Source organism: Danio aesculapii, chromosome 9 (genome assembly GCF_903798145.1).
Source record: "Danio aesculapii chromosome 9, fDanAes4.1, whole genome shotgun sequence".
Taxonomy (NCBI): domain Eukaryota; kingdom Metazoa; phylum Chordata; class Actinopteri; order Cypriniformes; family Danionidae; genus Danio; species Danio aesculapii.
In genome coordinates this window covers 31,874,772-31,887,433 of record NC_079443.1, presented here as the reverse complement: position 1 = coordinate 31,887,433, position 12,662 = coordinate 31,874,772, and the positions used below count along the sequence as shown (strand labels likewise).

The 12,662-nt window shown below is 37.6% G+C and overlaps 1 protein-coding gene across 1 annotated transcript; it reads left to right on the top strand.

The window, feature by feature from the left end:
• Positions 1–3,045: 3,045 nt before the first annotated feature.
• klf5b (Kruppel like factor 5b) lies at positions 3,046–12,174 on the top strand. The gene is made up of 4 exons (XM_056465449.1): positions 3,046–3,271; positions 4,433–5,240; positions 6,448–6,507; positions 9,532–12,174. The coding sequence occupies exons 2-4, from the start codon at positions 4,445–4,447 to the stop codon at positions 9,708–9,710; spliced, it is 1,035 nt and encodes a 344-aa protein (XP_056321424.1). The 5' UTR covers positions 3,046–3,271; positions 4,433–4,444; the 3' UTR covers positions 9,711–12,174.
• The last annotated feature ends 488 nt before the right edge of the window (positions 12,175–12,662 follow it).

Below are 12,662 nucleotides of genomic sequence, written 5' to 3'. Positions count from 1 at the left end.
CTGTACATTATTTCTGTGTTAAATGACAAGATTTTTGTCTAAGCAAAGTCAGACCTTACTGTGCTAATTAAATAATTAAGAAATCAAGGCATGATCATATTTTATTTCGGTAAAATAAGCGTAATCTAGAGGACTTTGCCTTTCATATAAGCCACTTCGGATACCAAATGATCAACTAGAAGTCAAGTTATTATTTGTTGTTCCTAAAACTTGAATAGGCAACAAGACTTTTGTCAGGTAGTGTATGAGAATGAGTAAATGATGACAGTGTTTCCATTTCTGTGTGCTCTATCTTTTCACAGAAGTATTGATTGACCGATTCTGCAAATGTAAAGGTGAAATGTACAGAAAACATCAGAAGTCCATCACATTGTTCCAGTTTCAGTGGTTTGTCCAGCCCCAGAACAAATCTCTAAACCTGTCCAACGTGTGTGTCTTTGTTTTTCTAATATACCTGTGTTTGGTTTTCAAATGCCTCTGTTAAGCAGGACAATGCATGTTCCTATATGAATGATGGGAACGGCCTTTATTTCAACATCACGATTCATTTGTCATGCTAACACATACTGTTCTGTAGGTTTCCCTGTATGTGAGACATTGATTTTCTTTTACAGTAAAATGAAACTCCTGGCACATTTTTAATAATCACTGACATTTTGATGGATAGGATTAAAGTTCATTTCTATTGAACTAGTACCATCTTGCCACAATCATTCAACCATGCAAACTTTTAGCTTCTTGTAACTGTAAATTTGCAGTATGACATTTTTAGAGTATCCCAGTTTTTTTTAATGAATTGGTTCAACTGCTGTACATTTTCATCAAATTTGCCCTCAAATCAGCCTTTGAAGAATACGCCGGCATTCCGAGTGATCATTTATGATCGCGTGCTATTTTAATCAAAACATTCCTGATATTTGTCCCTGGCAGCAACTTAGCCTACTTCAACACTTCTCCTTGCATGTTGGCATAGAACACGCAATCCACACAGGCAGCTGCAGTGCAGTCAAGCAGTTTTGCATACCAGCACATATGGCCCAAGGGAGAGAGACACAGAAAGAGAGAGGGTGGGGGGCATAAATGTGAATTAACCCATTCTCTGGAATTCCATACTGTATTCACAGGGATTAAGGATCTCATCAGTCAAGTACAAATGAATAGTTTTGGTTTCGTGGCTTATCTGGTTTGATTACCTTTAAGTGTTGTTATTTAGAAGGCTATTAATTTAAATGAAACATTTTAGTTCATCTAAACTAATTTTATACATTAAGTCTCACTTTATTTAAACAGCATATTATAATCATTTTAGATTACACATTTACGTCAAAAAAAATCATTATTAAAACAGAAAGTAATATTTAACAATAGTGAAATATGTTTTGGTTAGATTATACTATATTCTAATTATAGATATTGTTATTGTTATTATTGGCGCTCTGAATTTGCCTATAATAGGGACATATTTTAAGTAAATTCATTCGTGTATATTGGATATTTATATAGATTTGTTTTAATATTTTTAGAGACAATATTCTGTTTTAAGTGATTAGTATGAATGACCTAATGTTTTCACAGACATATATATGCAACAAGTCATTATGTACTGATTAAACTATAATGAAGTAATAAAACAAAGTAAATTAGTGTGAATTGTTGTTACTATTATAATTATGCTATTGTATATGACAGACAGACAGGCAGACAGACAGACAGACAGACAGAGAGATTTATAAAGGGGAAAAGCCGAAAAGAAAATCAATGAATGAATAATAAATCATAAAAAATATAAAACAAATAAACAATAAAATATTAAAACAAAGTAATGTATTATTACTTGTTATAATTGTTGCTATTGTCAGACAGACAGACAGACAGACAGACAGACAGACAGACAGACAGACAGACAGACAGACAGACAGATAGATAGATAGATAGATAGATAGATAGATAGATAGATAGATAGATAGATAGATAGATAGATAGATAGATAGCCTAATAATGATAATAATAAATTAATAAATCATAAAATCATTCATTCATTCATTTTCTTTTCGGCTTAGTCCCTTTTTCAATCCGGAGTCGCCACAGCGGAATGAACTGCCAACTTATCCAGCACACGTTTTACGCAGCGGATGCCCTTCCAGCTGCAACCCATCTCTGGGAAACATCCATACACACTCATACACTACGGACAATTTTAGCCTACCCAATTCACCTGTACCGCATGTCTTTGGACTGTGTGGGGAAACCGGAGCACCCGGAGGAAACTCGCGCAAACGCAGCGAGAACGTGCAAACTCCACACAGAAACGCCAACTGACCCAGCCTAGGCTCGAACCAGCGACCTTGTTGCTGTGAGGCGACAGCACTACCTACTGCGCCACTGCATCGTCTCATAAAATCATATAATAAAATAAATTAATAAATACAATAATAAAACAAAGTATTATAAATTGTTGTTGCTATTCTAATTGTTGTATCTATCTATCTAAAAAATAATAATAATAAATAATTTATAAGTACTGTTCTCAGTTATGTTAATTGTGGCAAGTTTATTTTTATAACTTGTTTATTGATTTCACGTGTCTGGATCTGTCTTATATTTCGCTACCTTTGATTAACAGGCAGTTTATATTTTTCTTCATAATTACTGTATTATTTCGGCTAGGTGACATGTATGTTATGATGATATGTGGTGTTTGTATGTTTGAAACTCTTGTTTTTTTATTGTCCAAAATTGTTGAAGGATCCACATTTAATTAACATCAAGTAGGTTACCTCATAACAAACATTTTAATAATGCACTTACTGTTTTATTTCAGTTAGCAGCGCGTAAAGTCACCGTGGTAAAGTTCTGTCATCCAGCAGCCAGTGTTATTACATGCATAAATGATTTCACGTTTTGCAGGATTGTTTTCTTTAACAGGACTATTAGAGATCCTGAAAACCTGTTTGGATGAATTATTAAATGCATGATGATAAAGCCCCGCCCCGTTTTGAGGCATTGAAACGAGGCAGTTGCGTAATTTGTCTTGTCAAACGCGTAAAGCGCTTGACATCTCTGGCTGTCTGTCGTGTTGTGCTTATTTGCGGCATATTGAATGACGTGATGTCCAGTTGATTTCAGCGGAGGACATGCGGTTATGGGCAACGCTTTGTTGAGCAGGATCCACGACTAGAATAAAACACCTCTAAGATCTGAGCGAGGCATTGAGAGAGAGAGAGACGATTACAGTGGATTTAATGACACTCCATCAAAGCATCACATTCTGGTAGAGTCAATCTGTAATCGCATGTTACATTGGTAAACAGTGCTGGGTGCCATGCTTTCCGAAACGCGTGTGTTATTTATGCCTTTGATCTAAAACGCACTGTAATGTGATCGGCTGCACAGCTTACATTTTACAGAAATGTTTTCAAATGGTGTTCTCTGGTGCGTTATACTGTATATGTGTATGAGCATGCTGGATGAATTGTGCTGAACTCTGCACTGACCTTAATCTGAAAACTCCATAACAGCAGAGCAGCTGTAGGCTCTAAATTCAGATGGAGTATTTCCTAGTTTATGGATGGCAGAGAAAGAGAGAGAGGGGGAGAGAGAGCTTGTATTGGGGTTCCTTCTTCGGTGTAAGGTAGCAACAAGCCTGAGTATTTAGAGATGCAAACAAGCTGACTTGTTGCCCTAAAAATGACAGGAATTTGAACAAGTTTGAATTTGAGAGTGTGGATTTACTGTACATGTGTGAACATAATGGACAAAAATCTGTCAGGTTAAACATGCATTTCTCTGAACTTGTTTTGTAAGTCTCAAGAATTCTGCATTGTTTACTAGGAAGCTTAAAGGATTTCTACGAAAAAGCTATACATGTATTCAGTAGAGAAACGTGTACATTAGCATTCATGTGTCAATAGCAGTTTCTTGGCTGGAAATATGCCATGTTTTGAGCCATTCAGCTGTAAACAGCACCTGACTAATGACCAGAAAGCATCATGGCAATACTGATGACACCATCAGAACACAAAAACTTTCATCTGAACACTTTGCATGAAAGAATGTATGAACAGTAAAACTATAATGATTTTTCTAACTTTAATTTTGGTGGAATTCTGTAAGATTTATATTAAATGAGCTACCATCTATTACAGGGGTGCCCAAACTCAGTCCTGGAGGGCCAGTGTCCTGCAAAGTTTAGTTCCAACCCTTATCAGACACACCTGGGCTAGCTAATCAAGCTCTTACTAAGCTTTCTAGAAACATCCTTGCAGGTGTGTTGAGGCAAGCTGGACCTAGAACCTGCAGGACACTTGCCCTCCAGGGTTTGGAAACCTCTGATCTAATAGGACCATGCTAACCAGCTAAACTTTGCTTTATTCTACATTTCCAATGATTATAGGTGATTAAGGCTTGTTAAAACAGTTTTTCTGTTCCTTAGATCTGCCGAGATATGGATGGATACCTGCCACCTCAGTTTCATGCATTGTCAGACCATAAGAAGTATTGTCAAGACAATTCTTTGACTATGGACCAAGGCACACCATATAGCATAAACATGAATGTTTTCTTACCTGACGTCACCTACCTACGAACCGGCATGTGTAGAACCGTGAGGTCTGCGGGGCCGCAGATAAAGACTGAACCCATACATTCATCATTCAACTACTCCAGCTGCCATGGCTCCATTGCGCCCACCATGACCCATCAAGAATACACAAACCTCTACACTCCAGCTCCGGAAACAGGTTGTAATGTTTACATCAAGCATGAGACGCCATCCCTCGAATTCCCAGACGTTCCACTGTATCAGCTGTTGAATTCAGATCTGGAGCCCAATGTGCCTGGAGGGCACTCTTGCACAGATTCCCACAATGCCACGTGCTCTCCCATGTCAACGTATAACAGCATTCACCCAGCACCCAGTCATGGCACAGAGAGATCAATTTGTAATATGGCCAGCAATGGATATTCTCTATCTGCCCAGTTTGGTTCGCATCCTCAGAAGAGGGCGGCCTATCTACCACCCTCCCCACCCAACTCAGAACCAGGCAGTCCAGACAGGAGGAAAGAACTCATACAGAACTTATCGCCACCTCCGTCATATGCTGCTAGCATGGCATCAAAAATGGCATGTCTTACCCCTGGACCAGCACTTTCTGTCCAAACACAACAGGTGCCTGCCCAGTACAACCGCAGGAGCAATCCCGATCTGGACAAAAGGAGGATACATCACTGTGATGTGCCAGGTGAAACTACATTTAGCATCTAGACTCTTTAGTATGTGACTACAGTAAGCATCTGGGAACAGATTTGGGCACCGCTGAGGTCTACCATTTAGGGGTGCACCAATATGGACATTTTGACAGATAATGTTAGAAGATCATATTTAGAGGTATAGATATATAGAGGGATAACAACAAATCTTGATTATTCTGAGAGTAATTACAAAATAAAAAGGCAGGCAAATGCAGTGAACTAGAAATTTTATTTCATTTTAATCAAACCATAACACTTATTTTCTCTTCGCAAAATTCTGATACCCATTTTTGTAAAGATCTTCCCTACTGTTTGACATTTTGTCTCTCCTTCAGCAAAATCTATACTGAAGTGTGCATGTTCTCTGTGCAATGTGTGATGCAATGCACCAGTCAAAACCTGTATGGCCATATGAAGTGGATCAACTGGTGAAAATAATCCATAATTTATCATATTTAGCAGCCTTTATATCATACATCCCTATTAGAACCACTTTAATAAGCTTATCTGGAACTTCTAGGCAAGTGTAATTTAGCTGGTTTGGGCTAAAGTCAGCAGGCATTCCAGAAACAGGATTGGACACCCCTAGTATACACTTTGTTTGATATCATTGTGTCGGAAGGAAAGACGCCGCTTTTTACACAAAGTCCAAATGACACAGTGCAGGCTTAAATGGCTATTCAGATGATTCAACATTGCTGAATAGATGCTGTGGACTGACATGACTAAACATTTGGCAATTACCGGTCTCTAGGTTGGACGTTGACTGACTAAGAAGCTTAGGACACAATGCGAAACCCATAGACACTAAATATGAGCCTGCTGGACAAGTCAGAGCTGGCCAGAATGTTAAAGGAACAGTTCACCCCAAATAAATGACATTTCTGCCATTGTTTACTCACTCGCATGATGTTTTAAACCTGTATGATTTTCTTTCTTATGGTAAATACAAAATAACTTTTTCATTGACTTTCATTTTATTGACAATCACAGACGTTCTTTAAAGTATGAAGAAATACAATCATACAGGTTTGGACCAAGGGGACAAATTTTTTAATTGTTCATTTATTATTTCTATTCAATATTTTAACTATTCAACCATTCCTATTGTGTGTATTTAATAGATATAAGCTTTAATGTTAAAGTTTCCGTTACTGTATTTGCTAACACTTGTTGTATTCTGTTATTCTGTATCAGGATGCAAGAAGGTCTACACCAAGTCCTCACATTTGAAAGCCCACTTACGCACTCACACAGGTAAGACTTGATAAGCAATATCATGGAGACCAGAGAGCTGTTCACACAGTTTTCAGTGTGTTATTTCTGTCATTCAAGGTAACTGTACAACACAATATAAAACAAGTATGTTGGAGATAAAAGAATTCTGATTCACACGCTCTCAATTAGATTTTGAGTCCTTTAGGCATATTACAGTCATAATGTCCAGCTTGTCCTCAGATTTTCTCTTAATGCTGTAAATTATGCAAGGAATGTTCCACTCTGACACAAGAAAAACAGTAGTTTAAAACTGAGCAGTTTCAATTGGTGTTTTCTTAAAAATATATATACTAATCACAACCAAAGACTGATTTTTGCCAACTGAAGAGATCTGCAAAAAGCATTTCTTCTGTAAAAACATCTAATATTCCATAAATTAGAGCTATTTTTTGTTTTAAATACTCCATCACTGAAAGGTGAATAGTGGCGAGTTCATTCAGTGAATCAAATGGTTTCTTGTGATTCTTTTTAAATGATTCATTATAGGGATAGTTCACCCCAAAATTAAAATGTGCTCAGTATTTACTCACCCTCGAATGGTTTCAAACATTTATGAGTTTCTTTTTCTGTTCAACACAAAACAAGTTATTTTGAAAAATCCCAGCAGGCACAGGACATCAACATGATGTCAGATTGACACTGTACCCTAACGTCGTGTGATGTTGCATTTTGTTTGAAAAATGAAAATCGGGTTGACGTCAAAACCCAATGTCAGGCCGACATCAATGTCTAATGTCAGACAGATGTTGAATTTTGGGTACTTTCCAACGCAACCTAAAAACAACAAAATATCAACGTCTAATGATGTTACAGCTTAACGTTGTGTGGACGTTACCACTATGACGTCTTATCAGACATTGGATTTTGGTTGCCATACCTGACGAATAAATGTCAGTACTTGACATCAATATGACGTTGGTTTAAGATGTTGGCTTAACGTTGGATTTTGGTCACTTTCCAACACAACCTAAAATCAACAAAATATCAACGTCATTTCATGTTGTTATGGGGCATCAAAATAACTTTGTCCTTAGTGAAGGTGACCTACAGTGAACCCAGAAAGTATTCATATCGCTTAACTTTTTCCAAATTTTTTTATGTTGCAGCCTTATTCCAAAATGGATTAAATTAGTTTATTTCCTCAAAATTCTACACACAATACCCCATAATGACAATGTGAAAAAATATTTGTTGAAATTGTTACAAATTTATTAAAAGTAAACCTAAAAAAAAAAAAAAAAAAAAAAAAAAAAAAAAATCACATGTACAGAAGTATTCACAGCCTTTGCAGTGATGCTCTAAATTGAACTCAGGTACATTGTTTCCACTGATCATTCTTGAGATGTTTCAGCAGCTTAATTGGAGTTCACCTGTGGTAAATTCAGTTGATTGGATATGATGTAAAAAGGCATACACCTGTATATAAGGTCCCAGGGTTTACAGTGCATGTCAAAGCACAAACCAAGCATGAAGACAGAGGAATTGTCTGTAGACCTTCGAGACGGGATTATCTTGAGGCACAAGGCTGGGGAAGGTTACAGAAAAATTTCTGCTGCTCCGAAAGTTCCAATGAGCACAGTGGCCTCCATCATCCGTAAGTGGAAGATGTTTGGAACCACCAGGACTCTTCCTAGAGCTGGCCGGCCAACTAAGCTGAGTGATCGGGGGAGAAGGGCCTTAGTCATGGAGGTGATCAATAACCCGATGGTCACTCTGTCTGAGCTCCAGCGTTCTCCTGTGGAGAGCCTTACAGAAGGACAACCATCTGTGCAGCAATGCACCAATCAAGCCTGTATGGTAGAGTGGCCAGACAGAAGCCACTCCCTGCCTGGAATTTGGCATCTGAAGGACTCTCAGACCATGAGAAGCAATATTCTCTGGTCTGATGTGACTAAAATTGAACTCTTTGGAGTGATTGGCAGGCAGTACGTTTGGAGAAAATCAGGCACCGCTCATCACCAGGCTAAAACCATCCCTATAGTGAAGTATGGTGGTGGCAGCATCATGCTGTGGGGATGTTTTTCAGACTAGTCAGGATAGAGGAAAAGATGAATGCAGCAATGTACAGAGACATCCTGAATGAAAGCCTGCTTTAGAGTGCTCTTGACCTCAGACTGGGGTGACGGTTCATCTTCTAGCAGGACAATGACCCAAAGCACACCACCAAAATATCAATGGAGTGGCTTTACAACAACTCTGTGAATGTCCTTGAGTGGCCAGAGCCCAGACCGTAATCCTATTGAACATCTCTGGAGAGATCACAAAATGGCTGTACACCATCGCTTCCCATCCAAACTGATGGAGTTTGAAAGTTACTGCAAAGAGGAAAGACAGATGTGCCATGCTTGTGGCATCAAATTCAAAAAGACTTGAGGCTGTAATTGCTGCCAAAGGTGCATCAACAAAGTATTAAGCAAAGGCTATGAATACTTGCGTACATGTAATTTTTCAGGTTTTTTATTTTTAATAAATTTGCAACAATTTCAAAAAATCTTTTTTCACATTGTCATTATGGGCTATTGTGTGTAGAATCTTGAGGAAATAAATGAATTTAATCCATTTTGGAATAAGGCTGTAACAAAAAACATGGAAAAAGTGAAGCGCTTTCCGAATGCACTGTAAATCAAACCTAATATTAACGTCTTATGACATTGTGTGTCTGCTGGGATGTTATGTAGCCATTGACTTCCATAGTAGGAAAAACAAATATCATGGAAGTCAATGGTTACAGGTTTTCAGCACTTTTTAACAGAAGAAAGAAACTCAAACAGGTTTGTGACAAGTGAATGATGAGTAAATGATGACTGAATGTTCAGTTTTGGTTGAAACTATTCCTTTAAAAGCAATGCCTCAGAAGAGATATTTGGTCTAAAATGGTTGTGCATCATGACAGTGATGGACAACGTGATAGATAATTCGATAGAAAGACCTTTTTCTTTCTGTTGTATCCTAATTGTGACGGTGTTCTCCACTCACACTATATTGGCCTGTGTTTCATTACAGGCGAAAAGCCATACAAGTGCTCATGGGAGGGGTGCGACTGGCGCTTCGCCCGCTCCGACGAGCTAACGCGCCACTTCAGGAAGCACACGGGGGCCAAACCTTTCCAGTGCTCCGTATGTAGCCGTTGCTTCTCCCGATCGGACCACCTGGCCCTCCACATGAAAAGACACCAGAACTAGAGGCGCCCGCTCTCGTTGTTCTGACGGTGCTGCGGGAGGGCAATCAGGACCTCTGTTGATGATACTAATTAGGATTTGGGTGTGTTGGTTAATCTCGGGTTTTGGCAGTTCATCAGGTACAACAGGACCAAACCCTGCCGTCGGTACGGCTCCTGTGGTCATAAAAACCAGCTAATTGATGAGAACTTGGCTCGATGGCCATATGGGACATTCTTTTGACATGTTTGTTTGTTTCTTCATTTGTCTGCATATTTTGAGGCCATTATTTAGGACTACTTTTAACGTGCCTTTTTTACCTTGTAGAATTGAGGTGCCACATAAAAATGTAAAAAAAAATTAAGATCGTGTGAGCAGTTTTAGTTAACTGTAAAGGAACATTCTGGGTTTAATACAAGTTTAGCTTAATTGACATCATTTGTGGTGTAATGTTGAATACCACAAGATTGCAGTGCTGGATGGAGCACACAAAATCAAACACTTGATTGCGTTGGAGAAAAAATGCCCTATTAAAGTATTACAGTGAAGAAAATTTGACAATTTTAGCTCAGTTAAAGAACAAATAAACTTGATTTTTAATGAACTTGAGCTCTTTTTTAGAAAATGTTGTGGTAATTAACAGAACACCTCAAGTTCTGTCAGCTGAGCTTGAAAAGGTAGTTCAGCCCTCGAAAAAAACTATTACCGCACTATTCACTCACGTTAAAGTGGTTCTAAACCCTTGAAAATTTATTTGTACAGTTGAACACAAAACAAAATATTGTGTAGAATGTCAGAATCCAGCAGCTATTGGCATACAAAAAAAAAAATAATATAGAAGTCAATAGTTCTGTTTCCATCCAAAAATGTGAATGAACTTTAAGCGCAAAGCTGGAATATCGCATTAAAAGCCGTGCAAATAAATCACCGTTTCCATCCAATAAGTCAAAGAGAACAAAATCGCCACTTCCTGATTAAATGAGCAAATCTTTTCTTTATTTACTAAATGACTTGCGCTTCAGAAGACAATGCCGACACGCATTGAACGCGCGGTGTCAGTTGAAGGCATGAGCACAGACGCTCTTGATTCTGGAGGTAATTAATAATATAATAACACTAATACTGAAACGGCGAAGGCGTTTTAGAATGACCAAAACAACAGTTCAGATGTTTTACAATGTGCTCAGCCTGCTGGTTTGTCCATCCACACACGTTTTGATCATCACTTGATCTCTTACAACAAAATCACATGATTTTTAAATGTGCATACTTTGTTCGGTAAAAGTGTTTCCATCGTAGTTTATGCGCATCTTTTCTTATTGAATAAAAAGTTTATCATACTCAGTTATACGCATATATTTTTTATACGCATGTCAAAATTAGGTGGATGGAAACTTAGCTAATGGCTGCTACTTTCCAGCATTCTTCAACATACCTTCATCTTCCTTTGTGTTTAACAGAAGAAAGAAACTAATTTTAAGCTGAGCTATCCCTTTAAATTGCACTGAACCCAGAATATATATCGTATATCACAAGGTAAATAATATATTAAAAAAAGAGCTGTAGAGTTGGTTGTAGAACCAATTTGCAGAGCAGTCATGAGAATGTAATCCACGAATGCTGAGTCACAATGTTTTAAGGTCTCTTAAAAGCAGCACTTGATAAGAAACAGCAATTCAGAAATTGGTGCAGGAGCTGGCGGGTAATTAGAAAATTAAATGTAGCTTCATAACACCAAAGAGTTGGATCAAGTCCAAACTACGATATATTTCGAAGAGGATTCGCTTTGCGGAAGCAACATGTTTTAAACGAGCACAATCTAATGATTGATTGTTAATTCTTGTGCTTTACTGAAATGCAATAAGTGGTACAAATGCTGTATTTTTTTCCTGGAAAGAGGAGAGTTCAGATATCGGTTACTTCCATAGTTGTTTATTTTTTTCTTACTATGCATTTGTTTGGGATAAATGATAGCTTTAAATGTACAGTAAATATGACGTGTATTTATTTTGCACATTTTATTTCTTATTTTTTATCAAATGTAACTCGATGCTTACATGAAATGTGCACCGGGTTACTGGGAAGTGGTTTTAGAAATCTTTGTTCAAACTAATAGTGCTCTAAATGGCTGCATTATGTGGAACAATGTGGCAGCTGATTGTTTACATTAGTTGGTTTGGCTTATGGTGTGTGTTACATCTGTATGTGTGGCCTCATAAAACCTCTTATTTTCCATTACAGTAATAAAAATGTTTTCCGCCTTATTTTTCAGAGATTGCAAATGCATAACAGAAGGGACTCGTTACTGATGACAAGCTGGTGTTGTTCCTGAAATGGAAGTAAAATAGATTGGGGAGCATATGGAGGTTTTTTTTTTGTTTGTTTGTTTGTTTGGTCTTTTTTTTATCTGAGGTAATGTAATATGAGGACTCACAGTGTTTATACAGCTATATGAAAAAATAAAGAGACAAATCTTGACTTGACATTTGTAAGATTCTCAGAATTTACATTTCATAGCAGTGTGTCTGAATGCTTTATTTTGCAAACTACTGATGACATTTCTTCTGAATTTCAAATAAAAATGTTAGCATTTAAATTATTTTTGCTTAAAATAACAAAAAATGTTTTCAGACAGGAGTATATTCCTGTTTAAACAAAAGAGTCAATATATCAATATGGAATAGCAATATTTGCTATTCTGGCCAATTGTACGGTGGTCGAGAGAGCTTAATATGCTGTAATTTAAGAAAGCACATGCAATTACAGTACAAAAAACACCAGCGAATTAAGAAACGATCATCATCAATTTCACAGCACACGTGTTGCAAATTCTCACAACACAAACAACTGAAGAAACGAGAAACGTGCTGCATTTTGTCACAATGCAAACAACTGAAGAAACGCGCTGCATTTTGTCACAATGCAAACAACTGAAGAAATGTGCTGCATTTTATCACAACGCAAACAACTGAAGAA

Coding starts and splice junctions, on each gene's coding strand:
- klf5b (XM_056465449.1), top strand. CDS start 4,445: ATGGATGGATACCTGCCACCTCAGTTTCATGCATTGTCAGACCATAAG. Junction 5,241..6,447: donor ACATCACTGTGATGTGCCAG/GTGAAACTACAT, acceptor ATTCTGTATCAG/GATGCAAGAAGGTCTACACC. Junction 6,508..9,531: donor CCACTTACGCACTCACACAG/GTAAGACTTGAT, acceptor GTTTCATTACAG/GCGAAAAGCCATACAAGTGC.